At 38.3% G+C, this 14,502-nt stretch overlaps 1 protein-coding gene across 1 annotated transcript; it reads left to right on the top strand.

Moving 5' to 3' along the window:
* Nucleotides 1-3,941: 3,941 nt before the first annotated feature.
* On the top strand, nt 3,942-11,086 carry LOC131276654 (olfactory receptor 14C36-like; the record flags this gene model as incomplete). Its single annotated transcript, XM_058290184.2, has 2 exons — nt 3,942-4,835; nt 11,057-11,086. Coding segments are annotated over exons 1-2 (924 nt in total), but the record flags the coding sequence as incomplete, so codon positions are not given.
* Nucleotides 11,087-14,502: the final 3,416 nt, after the last annotated feature.

The raw sequence follows: 14,502 nt of genomic DNA, 5'->3' as shown, positions 1-14,502 counted from the left end.
AAACAATTCAGCCAGTGTACTTATCATGAGACAGCCATCAGAAAAGGTATAAAAGTTTTGAACAGTATAGTTGACTAACTCCTAATGGTGCAGAAAGTACATTCAAGTATGTGTTGAGTAGTTTGAAATAAAGTATATGTTGTCTACTTACAGTTGAATTAAACTGGGAATCAATGACAGTAAGGTACATAGCACCTCTAGGAAATGTATTGAGGCTTTTTGCTTTCCTAACACAATAAAAATGACCCACCTATACCATTGTTGTGGAGACTGAACAGTTACTGTAGTGCTTCCTAATATGTATGCACATTGTGCCGGGTACTAGTCTAAATTGTTACATGTTCCACTTAGTCCTATCCTCAAATGGCACCTGCGGGTGGACACCATTGTTAATGTGCTAACATGTTGAGCTACTGAGTTATCAGAGATAAAACAACGTGATGACCATCCAGCTCACAGGCTGCTGTTATGGGCTTTGGCACCAGGATCAGGTGTGCTTTGGACATTTTCAGAAAGACTGTTTTGTCATCCCTAACAGTACCATGAGTTGTCTTGACTAGTGAAAATCAGTCTATTCCTGAGAGGAAAATCCTCAGGACGAGCAGGAAACCTCAGTGTCCTGGGACTGGGCTGAGCCAGGCTCTGGGTCTTCTCTGCTCCTGGTCACCAAGATCCACAGGCATTTCACCTTAAGAGCACTGAGAATATTAGGGGAGCTGTGATTTTCTTTCTGATTATCCATTTAATCTACACACTTTTCTATGTTCAAACACACTGATGTATATTTTAGACAAGTGCTGTTCATGGACAGATTTTACTTGGGTCCTGTTCCCTAACCATCTAGAAGCAATTATCTCTTTGAAATTACCTGTGGGCACTGGCTGTTAGTGGTGCCAAAGCCTGGGCTCCCAGCGGTTTTCTGTGATGCCATTGGAGACCCCCATTTGGATATAAAACTTAACACGAAAGCTCCTGTTACTAGAGAAAGCTTCCAGACAGGATGTCAGTCATATCTACCAACTACGCCACTCATCCTTGCCTAGGTAAAGCATCAGTGGACCCTCATCAGAAATCTTGATTTGTTTTTCCAGTGTCAGTAATAAGCAAAATTAACTTTTGAGACTTTGTTGTTATTAACTCTTTTTTTTCTCTCTTCCTTCCCTTCCCTCCAAGAATCACCTGCATTTCTTTCCTGTACTGCTTAGTTGATTTTTTGAGAGAAAGCTGTCAAGGGGACTATGACAAAAATATGTGTATGTATAAATATAAAAGATACTCACCCAATGAGACAAACCTCTTCTTTGCATTCAATGAAATAAACTCAGTTCAAGCAGTTTCAGCAGAATTCAGAGCTGTTCATGGAAGCAAAGAGTGAGCTGGTTGCAGCACCAGGTGGAGCAGGGGCAGGAAAGATTCTGCACACTGAGCAGAGCTTCAGTAGGCAGAATGCTAATCTCAGTTTATACTTGGATCTAATTCTGATGGGAAGTATTTTACCTAAAAAGAATATAAACAATGATTTATGTGTACTATTGCAAATCAATTAATTTCAATAATTATTCCAAATTATTTTCTTTATACCCAGCACTCTACTAGATGCAGTCAGTAGTATGTAGTGAATAAGTATCATAAAAATAAATTGTGCAAATGACCCCTTATGCTTCAGGTATAATTCTAGGTCTTTTTCATAACATATCATGAAAACCATGTAAGCATTGTTGATACTTAAGTTCCACAGCTTCCAGATAATTGCCTGCACATAATTCACCCTAAAATATCTTTAAAGATAGATATTACAAATAAATATTGTGAGAATGTCTCAATCAATAGATAAATTAATATATTAATTATCAAAATGTCTTCTAAGTCTTTAAGTCTTTGTGGAAAAGGCAAAAAAAAAATTGTTTTTACAATTTAATGTATGTAAACACATACAGATAACCCAGTTATCTGAGAAGAACATTACTTTGTGAGTTATCCTCCTAGAACCTGTATACTAGTTAAGAATAGTCATAGTTATAAACTGTATTCACATGTGCATAACCTTTTACAATGTCATACTTGGTCTAAAAGAAAATTGCATTTTTGAATTCAGAGTGCTGTCTTTCATATACTTCTTTGTTTGCTTCTGAAAAAAAAAAGAGTAATATGAATTGAGATGGAAGTGAGGTAGAGCCCAACCTCCCCCTTTTTAAAAATTTATTACTTATTAGTTTATTTTCCATTAGCATTGCTACCATTATAAGAATATCTAATTACTTTCACAAATATTTATTCATGAAGTAGATATTTTTACAAATATTTTAGAAAAGGAAATTGAGAATCAAAGATATATGTGAACCTCTCATGCAGAGTAAACAAATGGCTAAGTCAGATATAAAATATACCTTTTCCTGTAATCTGCAAAGATTTAACTCTGCTTTGCTGCCACATTATAAATTCAAGCTAGAAACCTACAATTGATTGGTGATGGTGAAATAATAAAATATGTTCACTCTGTGTTCCAACTGTGAAATCCTGTTGAATTTTTGTAATATGGTAGAAAAAGCCTCATTTGGAATTTAGTAAGATAAGAATGTAAGCAATTATTTTTAAGATCTCAACTTCTGCATGAAGCTGGCTTTAACAGGTTAGAACTTCCTATAAATATTGAAGTTAGCTATTTTTAATCAAATTCATCATACAAGAATGTCAGTAAGTTTTCAGTAAACTTGGTATAAAACAAGAACAACTCCTTGTTGAAGTAGTTTTTTGAAGAACCCTGAAACAAAGAGGAGTAAGGGCAGAAAGCTTTTATTCCTGAGCTCAGGAGGGCAGTCTGAAAGTAACAGGTGTCCTGCCTTCTTACAGTGAGCAGAGCTTCTCTAGAAGTAGTTAAATTTGTCAGTGGAAAAGGAACAAGGAGCAGGAAGGTGAAGTGCATTAACACTGAGGATTAGAGAGGCTGGGTAAGCAAGTCTGAAAAGTACATTCTGTGGTTTCAAGGCAACAAGGAAAGCTATTCCCATTTTGTTGACATGAGTTAAAATATGACTCACAGCTGAAGGAACTTCAAAAGAAAACATTCTGCACTTTAGGGTTAAGTAAGGGTTTTGCTAAGGGGGATTGTGAAAAGGAATTTTATGAAGGACTCAGGTGTGAGTACAACATCCACTAACAAACTACACATCAAGAAATGTCTTTCTATATCAGCTTATTCAAGTTCTGAAATATGTTCAGATTTTATGAGAAAAGATAATAGTATTTGACACAAAGCAAGAATAAGTATATTAAATTTAGTGACCCTGATTTTATTAATATATAAATAGTTTTCCCCACAGGTAATATCTACCAATCAAGAGTTGCAAGTGATTATTTTGAATAGAGAAAACTAAGCACCTATGCACATTCAGTAAGTACAAGGAGAAGCGTAAGAAATGTGTGATGGCATTTAATGGGAATAATTTAGTGGTCATGAAATGGATTGCAATTGGTTATAATATTTTGATAAGCTCTGAATAAAATAGTACCCTTCAATCTCAGATTCTACAAGCTCATATTATCCTAAATATTAACATTCCTGGAACATGACTAATGACTCAGGGATGCATAGAAATTAACTATATTAAATCTTTCAATCTTCTAGGCAAAACTTTAACATCAAGTAGATCCATTTTATAACTAGAAAATGCTAGAAATGTAAGTAGACATAAACACAAGTTCAAAAATATATTTTCCTTGTACCCCTATTCTGGAAACAAGGATAAAAAAAGCAGAGAGACCAATAGGAGAATGAGGAAACATTATATTACATCCTATTAACCAAAATGAATTAGAAAAACTAAAAATGTTTTAATGTGGGCAATATATGAGCTTAGATTAATTCCTTCTACATGTGGATACTCCATGTGTCTTAAGGATTTTTTATCTGACTCTTCATGGCCAAGGTACATTTTCCTAAGATGCCCAACTCTACCACAGTGACTGAATTTCTGCTTACAAGATTTTCTGATGTGTGGGAGCTCAGAGATTTACATGCCGTGCTGTTTCTACTGATGTACTTGGCAACCCTGATGGGGAATCTTCTCATTGTCACAGTAATCACCTTCAGTTGGAAACTTCACACCCCCATGTATTTCTTCATTAGGAATCTGTCTATCTTAGACATGTGCTACATTTCTGTCACGGTCCCCAAGGCATGTGTCATCTTCCTGCTTGATGACAGGACAATCTCCATGGCTGGATGTGCAGCTCAGATCTTCTTTGTGCTTGCATTTGCTACAGTAGAGCTGCTGTTCCTCACCGTCATGGCCCGTGACCGCTATGTGGCCATCTGCCAGCCCCTCCAGTACACTGTGATCATGAGCCCTCAGGTTTGTGTGCAGATGACTCTGGCCTCCATACTTAGTGGTCTGACCTATTCAGGATTCCACACTGGCAACACATTCCGACTGCCGTTCTGTCAGTCCAACGTGGTCCATCAGTTCTTCTGTGACATGCCCTCTCTTCTGAAGCTCTCCTGCTCTGAGACCTTCAACAATGAAATTTTAGTTTTCATCTCTGCAGTGGTGATTGCTGGTGGCTGCTTTGTCTTCATCATCATGTCTTATATTCACATATTTTCTACTGTGCTCAAGTTTCCAACCAAGAGCGAACAAGGAAAGGCCTTTTCCACTTGTGTCCCTCACATCCTAGTGGTGACTGTCTTTCTCAGCTCAGGTGCTGCTGTGTATGTGAAACCAACCTCCAGCTCACCCACAGTTCAGGACATGATCAATGCTGTGTTCTATTCTATAGTTCCTCCTTTCTTGAATCCTATAATCTATAGTCTTAGAAACAAGCAGATAAGGGAAGCTGTAAAGAGAGTTATGAGGAGAAAGCTTAATTTAGGAAAAAGCATAATTTTTTGAAGCTGAATTTTTCAATCATGAAAAAAATCTATTTTCAGATTAGTGTTTCAGGGGATTCCTTTTTACCTGTGATTCATTAGTGCTTCCCCTTGATCGCAAAGCCGGATTTGCTTACAACTGTATTTTGGTCTTAATTAGCTCCTGTACTTACTTTACAGTGACTTTGCAAAAGAGCTAGGCACTGATCAGCACAGCAAGATGCAGTTTCCAGGTACACTCCCAAGTGCCCCCAGAGAGGTGTCCCTTGGCCCTTTCAGCAAATTTCCTACCTGTGGTGTGTGTTTTAAAGTTGGTATTGCTGTCTAGGTAATTTAACATTTAATGGCTGTGTATAAAAACAAGCTGATTTTAAAAAACAATGTTTCAGGGAAGAGGCATGCTATGGCATCCTCTTCTGGTGGGAATTACATGAATGTACTGCATATTGGAGAGTATCTTGATCCAAAGAACAATGAGTGCTGTGTCCTTTAATGCCTTCCTGCTTTAATTTCATTTTAAAATCTCCAGAGCATTGGGCTTAGGACTGATTTTTGTTATTTCTTCAGCCAAATTAACAATATGTAGGGGAAGAGCAAACTTTCATAGTGGCCTAATACTTTGTGAATCTTGAAGCTGTATGATGTTGTGCAGGAGATAGACAAAAGGAAGCCAGGTGTTTGCTTTTTAAAATAATATTTACATATTTTTATTAGAGGAGTTGTGAGCTAATGAAACAATCCTGCACAATGCCAAGATCATCTGGGTTCTGTGGGCAGTTAGCCCTGCAGCAGCAACAGTGCTTTGTACCTCAGGTACATGTGACAGTAGGAGACAGGTGTGGAAGCACTGAAGCAGAGGGGAATATTCCTAATGACAGCAGCTAGTTTGAGCCTTGGATTCTCTTTATGTTTGTTTCTCTACCCAAGTACCCAGTGATAAAATGGGAGACTTGGTCAGGGCATAAAATTATGCCAGAAAGCAAGCAGCTCCCTGTTTGTGGACATGCCTTAAAGTTTCCTGGTTTGTACATTTTTCTTGCCAGTTTTATCAAGAAACAATCTATGATAAATTGTAAAGGCCCTTCTATGTGTTCACCTCCCATATTTAGAAGAGTAGGTCTTTCCCTCCCAGTCATTGTGCCTTCCCGTTTATCTCAGACCTTTTCAAAACACTTTTTGAAAAATCAATCTGAATTCTAACCTAATCAAGGTTATACCACTGTTGATAGAAAGTCACAAAGGGACCTAATAGATAATATCAGCCGTCAGGTAAAGAAAACGATGTGATATTTTGAAATGGAATCAGCCACTGAAGAACTGTGTGAGCTGTGTGACAACCAGAGGAACAAAAACATGTACAGTGGGTGATCTTGGAAGCACTTATATGCAGATGTTGCCTTACATGTACATTTTCACATCTGTTGTCTGTGTTGGATGTACATTGGGCTTCAGTGTAACACTTTTAATATGCATCATTAATCAAAAATATTACCAATGAGATTGAATCATGTGAGAATTGGCAAGTACATGCAAATCAAGTCTACTTGGATTTCAACCTCTTCTTTTTTTCAATTTAACTTTTAAATGAAATAGAGTAACCAGTAGACAGTTTTCAAGAAGACCTTTCTTCTTAAGTTTTCAAGAACATTTTGAATACTATTATTGTAGTTGCATTTTTGTTCACATATGAAAATATGTATGTAAAATAAACTATTTGATAGAAATTGATAAAGTCAATTTTAAATATTTGTAACTACCAACGATTAGCGTTACCAATATGATGGTAATAGCATTCTATTCAGACACTTACCTGCCTGTATATAATATGGTCATTTACTAATTCTTATTAAACTTAGGGCAAAACATCTCATTGTTGATGCAATTTGTAGCTCCATTAATCCTAGTGAAGTAGAAAATTAGTTCACATCATACAGAATTGAAATATATTTAACGATATCAGGAGGTAGGAACAAAGTTTTATTATAATTAAAAAATGATAACAAATGGAAACACAAATTCACAGGAATCAATGAAGTTAATCAGAAATGTTAGATAAGAAGGTTAATAGAAGAAACACCAGAAACATATATATATGTATCTTTTTATGAAAACATTGTCTGAAAGGATGATAGCACAAGTCTATGATAAAAATGAGAACCACTGAGCATACATTTTTGATGGACTGTACAAGGCATGGAACTGTATAACAAAGTGAATCGTGGTCAGTGACAGACTGTGGTTATCAGTAAAAACATGAGAGCATTCTTTCCTGAACTATAACAAATGTATAATACTAATACATGGTGCTGATATTAGGGAAGTTTATGGAAAAAAATATGCCCAATGTAAGCTCTGGACCACAGTTAGAAGTAATATTTAGATGATGTTCTTCCATAATCTGTAACAAAATTTCCACAACAAAGCAAGCTGGAGGTGGAGGGCTGATGTATGGGAGTTCTGCATATTATGCATGATTGTTTTGTAAGCTCACAATATTTTTAATAAAAAAGTTTTTCAAAATTCCTACAATTCAACAATAGGACAAAGTACAAAATTAAAATATGGGCAAGGGACTTTAGCAAACTTTTCTCCAAAGAACATATAACAATGGTCAATAAACACATGAGAATATGTTCAATATAATTAGCCATTTAAAAACTGCAAATCAAAATCACAATGAGATTCCCCTTTATACCAATGCAAATAACTATTATTAAAAATGCAAAATGACAAGTTTTGATGAGGATGTTGAGAAATTGGAATGCTGGTACATTGTTGATCATAATGCAAAATGGTTTTAAGTACTGAGGAAAACACTTCTGCCTTTTTCTCAACAAGCTAAACAAAGAATTACCATATGATTTGGCACTTCCACTTGTAGAAAAAAATTCCAACATTTGAAAATAGGAATCATATTTATATGATTATTTAATATATCAAATTTTATAGAAGCATTATTTGCAATAGCCAAAAGTTAAAAATAATTCATGTCCACCAACAGAAAAACAGATAAACAAAACATGCTGTAGACATAAAATAGAATTCTATTCCTCAGTAAAAAGGAATGAAATTTGATAAATGGTCAACAGGAATGGATCTTGAAAATGTTATGCTAAGCAAAATAATTGAGACAAAAAGCATAATTATTGAATTATTCCATTTATATGAAAGATGTAGAATAAGATTGTTCATAGAAACAGAAAGCAGATTTGAGGTTACCAGGGGATAGCAGGAGGGGTGGTGATGGAAATAGAGGTCTATTTAGGGTGAAGAAAAAATGTTGGTAATATATACAGGTTATGGTAGCACACATTTTATGTGCAGTTAATGTCCTTAACTGTGATTCCTAAAAATGCATAAGTGGCAAATAAAATTAAGCTAAAATAATGAAATTGAGAATAAAGTTCCACTTATTTTAGCATTGAAAAGAATTGGTAGTTCAGAAATAATCATATACACTTATGCACAATTATTATTCACAACGGGCCCAAGGCAAATCAGTTGGCAAAATAATAGTCTTTCAACAAATTTGAGGTGGAGTGGTTTCAATTGGAGGCAATGGGAGTGACTGCTTACAGAAATGGAGTTTCCTTTTGGAATTAGGAGGATGTTCTCAACTTAAATACTGATGATGGTTGCAGAAATCTGTGGATAAATAAACATTGTCAAACAGTACATTTTAAATGGGTGAATTCTATGATATCTTAACAAATATGATAAGAAAAAGCAGAGGATAAAATTGAAGGACACAGAAAACATATACAGAATAAAATAAGGAAGAATATTTGGAACTGCTGCAATCGTCTTTTCTGCAAAGCGCCATTTGTCCATGTTGTTTATAACACTTTCCTTGACTCCTCCATTTGTTCACAGAAAACAGGCACCATTTGTTGGTGGGAAACTTTAAGAGTAGAACAGTACAAGCCCTCATAACGAAGGTGTCTTAACCTTTAATAGTGTTTTCTGTGTAAGATTATTACAGCTTTCTGTTAATTTTTTCATGCTACATGATAATAACGGGAGGTGCTTCAGGGATCTCCCAAAGATGTACATACACCTGACTCCATTATCTACCAATACTTCTATTTTCACTTGATTGTTGGAATCAATCATTAAAAACAGCATATGTTAAAATATTACTTTGGTTCAGAAGTATGGCACTCAGACTGAGAAAATGGCAATCCTAATTTATAATTCAATTGTACTATAAATATTCTGCTTGTGAAATAATTACTGTAAGTAAGAAAGCTCTCTTAAAGTGGTATCAAAGGCTACAAACTTGAAAGGTAAAATATACATTTCTGAATTTGCCAAAATGAAAAGCATAATCAATTACCCACATAAATATGAATTAATGTAAACACCAAGACTAGATGAAAAGTAACATGGCTGGAATTTTGGGGGCAGGACCCTGGATAAGTAAGAGTGGTACAGCAAGGATCTTTAGAAATATACCCAGCCCATTGAGACTTTGAAATTTAAGCTGCACATGAATATAGAAATTCTCTACAGAGTCAGACAAATAACAATTGCATGGGAAAGGAAAACCAGTTTGAGAAATCAGTATGTGCTCATGGATAAAGTAAAACAATTAAAAAAAAAGGTGTAACTTTAATAAGTCACAATAGAGAAATTAAAAGCAAAAGAATGGATATTTTAGAATCGATAAATCACTCTGAAAAGTAAAAAATCACCTTGACCTTTAAGAAAGAGTAATATAATTATATAACTGAAGACCAAGATAGAAAATAAGGGGAAAAAACGAGAAAATGAGTTGAGCCTCATTAAACTGTAAATTGATATCTTTATCTAAATCTAAATTATATAAATTTTCACAGCTGGAATGGACAATAGTTGACAATCTTTAGAAGAAAGAATGAAGCAAATAAAAATCCAAGATCCAGGAATTTCAAAGTATCTCAAACACTATGAGAACCAAGAGAAATCACACAAGGGCACACCTTTAAATAAAGTGAAGAGGAGGAGGGGCAAGATGGTGGCTGAGTGAACTTGCCTTGCGGTCTCTCCTGGGAAGAGGAGGCTGGGCGCCGCTGCAGGTTCTCCAAGGCGGGGCTTTTTCAGGATTTTTGCAGGGCAGGAAGTGTCTGGACATCGATTTGGTGGAAAGGTAACGGAGAGGATTGGTCTATAAGATATAATTTGGCTTCTATTGCCCGGAGGTAAGACCAGCAGAAGGGTTGCTCACTCCTTGGGGGGGCGGTGGAGCCGCGGTATACGGCGCTCCGGCTGCACTTTTGGCGGCTCTTCGGTGCTGGGGAATTCGGAATCCTGGGCGGGCTGTTGGGAGGTTGAGGGAACGGACGCCTTTGCGAATCGATTTGGGAAGACTGACGGTGTTTTGTGAAGCGGGGGAATTTTTGATTGCGGACACAAGTAATAGCGCTTCTGCCTGGAGCCCCGCTCCCCAGGCCCGGCTGCCGATCTGCAATGGAATTAGATTCTTAGTAATAAAGGGACATAATTGGGAGGTAGTTACAAGGTGCGGTGAGGGAGGGGGACACGTCAGGAAGCCAATTGGGGAATATTTCATGAAGCTTGGGAATTGCGGTTTTGGAATCCATTTTTCGGCATTTCCAACCGGAGCCCAACCGACGGCGGGCTTCGGATCTGCTTCAGTAAATTGGCTGCGATGTAGAGGCGCCCTCAGCTGGCCGGTTTTTGGAATCACAGGGTGGGAGCTGTCCAAAAGCTGAATTGTCAATTTACCCACTAAAACAAACCCTACTGAGTAAGTGAATTGCAGGGTTCAGACATAATATAGAGTTTGCGGATCTGACTTCCCCCATAGGGCTGACACCCAGCTGCGGGGCTCCCTGAGGGCAGTGTTACACTGCAGGGCTCCTAGGCTTCCTGTTGACCAGATTTGAGGTTGCCAGGTCTGAATCCCATAAACTCTGGTGGCCCATACCCGAGACTCACACTTCTTGAGTCTTCAATAACTCAAACTTTCCACCCCTGAATCCATCACGCCCTGAGGTCCATCTGAGATCCTTGAATTCCGTAGCCTTCAACGTTTGCATTTTTTCTTTATCGTTTCATTTTGTTTTGTTTTTATTTTCATTTTATCTTATTTATTTTTACTTTTTTTAAATGTCCTGATTGCTAATATTGCATTATCCCCTAGTCTTTTCTCCCAGCGTATCCCCTAAAGTCTTTTTTTTTATTCAGTTATTTAGGGTTTTAAAAAAAATTTTTTTTCTACTTATTTTATTTTAACTCAATTATACAATAAGTGCTGCAGGGAACACCTCACATTTGCTGGGTTTTCTCATCCTCTACTGCCTCATTTCTGTGTGAACTGATTTAGGCTAACAACACTATCCCCTCTCCCCTACATCTTTTTTTTTTTTTTTTTTTTTTTTGGGTTGTGTATTTTTTTTTAATTATTTATTATTTTTTTTAAAAATTACATTATGAAAAATATGAGGTCCCATTCAACCCCACCGCCCCCGCCCCCCACTCCCCCCACAGCAACACTCTCTCCCATCATCATGACACATCCATTGCACCTGGTAAGTTCATCTCTGAGCATCACTGCTCCCCATAGTCAATGGTCCACATCATAGCCCAGACTCTCTCACGTTCCATCCAGTGGGCCCTGGGGGGATCTATAATGTCCTGTAATTGTCCATGAAGCACTACCCGAAAACGCCTCCACATCTCATCTTTTCCTCCCGTTCCCCACACCCAGCAGCCACCATGGCTACCGTTCCCACACCCATTCCACATTTTCTCTGTGGACATTGGATTGGTTGTGTCCATTGCACATCTATGTCAAGTGAGGGCTTAGATTCCATATGGGTACTGGATGCACTCCTCCCGCTTCCAGTTGTAGACACTCTAGGCTCCATGTTGTGGTGGTTGACCTTCTTCAACTCCATGTTAGCTGAGTGGAGTAAGTCCAATAAATCAAAGTGTAGGAGCTGAAGTCTGTTGAGGCTCTGGGCCTGGGTGTCATATTATCAGTCCAGAGATTCAAATCCCTTACATATATCTTAAACCCAGCACCAACTACAATTCCAATAAAGTAGCATGCAAGTCTTGTGAAAAGAGATCCCCTCTGAGTCCAATTCCATCACGCAGAAACACCAGCTCCAAAGAAGGGCTATCTGTCATGGCAGTGAACCCCTTCTGCCATGACCATAGAACCCGTGGGTCTCTTTATCCCTCAAAAGAACCAATACCTGGGGTTGTATCTACCTTATCTGTCTCTTAGACTCTGTTCAGTTGTACATAGGGGTATTCCTTCTGACAACCTCCAGACTCTTTTTTAGAGACTCACAGCCTTATAATCTCATTTCTCCTTTCCATTTCCCCCTTACATTAGGTCAAACAGCTTCCCGAAGTCATGTTATTATATGTAGACAGGTATATTCTGCTGTTCCGCATTGAATCTTTAATTCAAGGTCATTTTCTAGTTGCTTCTTCAGCTGGTATGTGGTAGTGATCCCTCGGTGCCAGGGAGGCTCATCCCCGGGTGTCGTGTCCCACGCTGGGGGGAAGGCATCGCATCTACACGCTGAGTTTGGCTGTGAGAGTGGCCACATTTGAGTAACATGAAGGCTGTCAGGAGGAAACCCCCAGGCACAATGCTACTCTAGGCCTTGTTCTTATTGCAGGTGTATAGGCTCAAAAGTGTAACCATTAGTATCACGAGCCCACTGTTGGGCCCTCCTTCCTTCCTGGTTCTTGCCGTTGCACCTGGAGGATTGCCGCTGCTCTCCCAGGGCCCACAACAGTGACCCCCCAGCCAGGAGCCCAGTACCCCCCCAGCTGTTGTTTTTGTTTCCACTATGAGTATATATAGACATTACCATATACCCTGGGCATATGCCCTGTATAACTCCCTGTCAACCATATATATCCTGTCAATAACATCCCATATCAGTATTCATCCACTGCCATTGTTGAACCACTCTGTGATCCAAAACTTCCCGTAAAGTGAATCCCAACATAATGTCAGCTTCAGAAGAGTCTTAGATCACTGAAATTCATATATACAATATACAGTATTTCCCCAGATCCACCATAAAACCTTTTCCCTTGCACAGCAATAATCTTTTAACTTATTCATATCATATTTCCTGAAACTGATGTACAGATTCCAAAACTATAGTTTTCAAACAAGGTGACATTTGTGCTTCCTATGTGGTCCATATTTTAGGCTGTACAGTTTTCTAAATTTTTTAGTTATCCTATGTTTTGTCTTATGGTTTTCATTATTAGTCTGTCGTCCCCTATATGTTTTTGGTGTAATATTAGCTGTTTTATATTCATCCTCATGTACTCTCACATAACTCCTCTTTTGCCCCCTTATTTACCTTTGTTCCATCCATTCCACATCCATTTTCCCCTCCCCTTAGGGCCCACAACGCCTGCCAATCTAATACCCTGGGAGCCGTCCTTTCTCACGAGAGATACAGTTCTCTCTATTCGACGGCATTAGTCTTCCCCAGGATATGGGTCCACCCCACCCAATGGTAGAACCCACCTTGGCAAAATGAGCCTTCAGCTATTCCCTCTGGAGTCTGTCATGCATCAGACCATACCCCCTGAGCGTCCTAACCAGGTAACCCTCCTACTTATACTTTGATACGTTTTACTCAACATTTAGTTCTCAACGAACTTCTGACACTCTCCCATATTCGTATGTTGCCCCTCCCTCCCACCTATTTCTTGGACAATATTACCCCTCTTCCCATCCCCAGCCCCCCTCAAACCCAGAAAACCCCACCCAAAGGTAACCCCTTGCCCCCATTTTGTCCCTTCTTTGTGCTCATACTTACCGCCAGCTCATCAGAGATTCCACCCCTGCAGACATTAACTCACATCCTTCCTCCACCCCCTGATTTCCTGTAAGCCACTTTTCCAGACTCTAGCTCTCTGAGGCAGTTAACTTATTTCATATCATTGAGGTCATATAGTATTTGTCATTCAATGCCTGGGTTGCTTCACTCAACATAAGATTCTCAAGGTTCATCCATGTTATCACGTGCGATTGTAGTGTATTGGTTCTTACAGCTGAGTAGTATTCCATTGTGTGTATATACCACATTTTATTGATTCACTCATCTGTTGATGGACATTTGGATTGATTCCAACTTTTGGCGATAGTGAACAGTGCTGCTATGAACATTGGTGTACATATATCGGTTTGTGTCCTTGTTTTCAGATCTGATGGGTATATACCCAGCAGTGGTATTGCTGGGTCATATGGCAAATCTATGGATAATTTTTTGAGAAACCGCCAAACTGTCCTCCAGAATGGTTGGATCCTTCTGCATTCCCACCAGCAATGGATGAGTGTTCCCCTTTCTTCACATCCTCTCCAGCATTTGTATTCTACTGTTTTTTTTCATGGCTGCCAATCTTATGGGAGTAAGATGGTATCTCATTGTAGTTTTGATTTGCATTTCCCTGATAGCTAGAGATTTGGAGCATTTTTTCATGTGCTTTTTAGCCATTTGTATTTCTTCTTTGGAGAAGTGTCTCTTTAAGTTTTTCCCATTTTTTAAATGGGTTGTTTATCTTTTTGTTTTCAAGATATATGAGTTCTTTATATATGCAAGTTATAAGTCTCTTATCAGATATATGGTTGCCAAATATTTTCTCCC

Source organism: Dasypus novemcinctus, chromosome 30 (assembly GCF_030445035.2).
Source record: "Dasypus novemcinctus isolate mDasNov1 chromosome 30, mDasNov1.1.hap2, whole genome shotgun sequence".
Taxonomy (NCBI): Eukaryota; Metazoa; Chordata; class Mammalia; order Cingulata; family Dasypodidae; genus Dasypus; species Dasypus novemcinctus.
The sequence above is the reverse complement of the archived record's forward strand: the minus strand, read 5'-3'. Positions and strand labels throughout refer to the sequence as shown.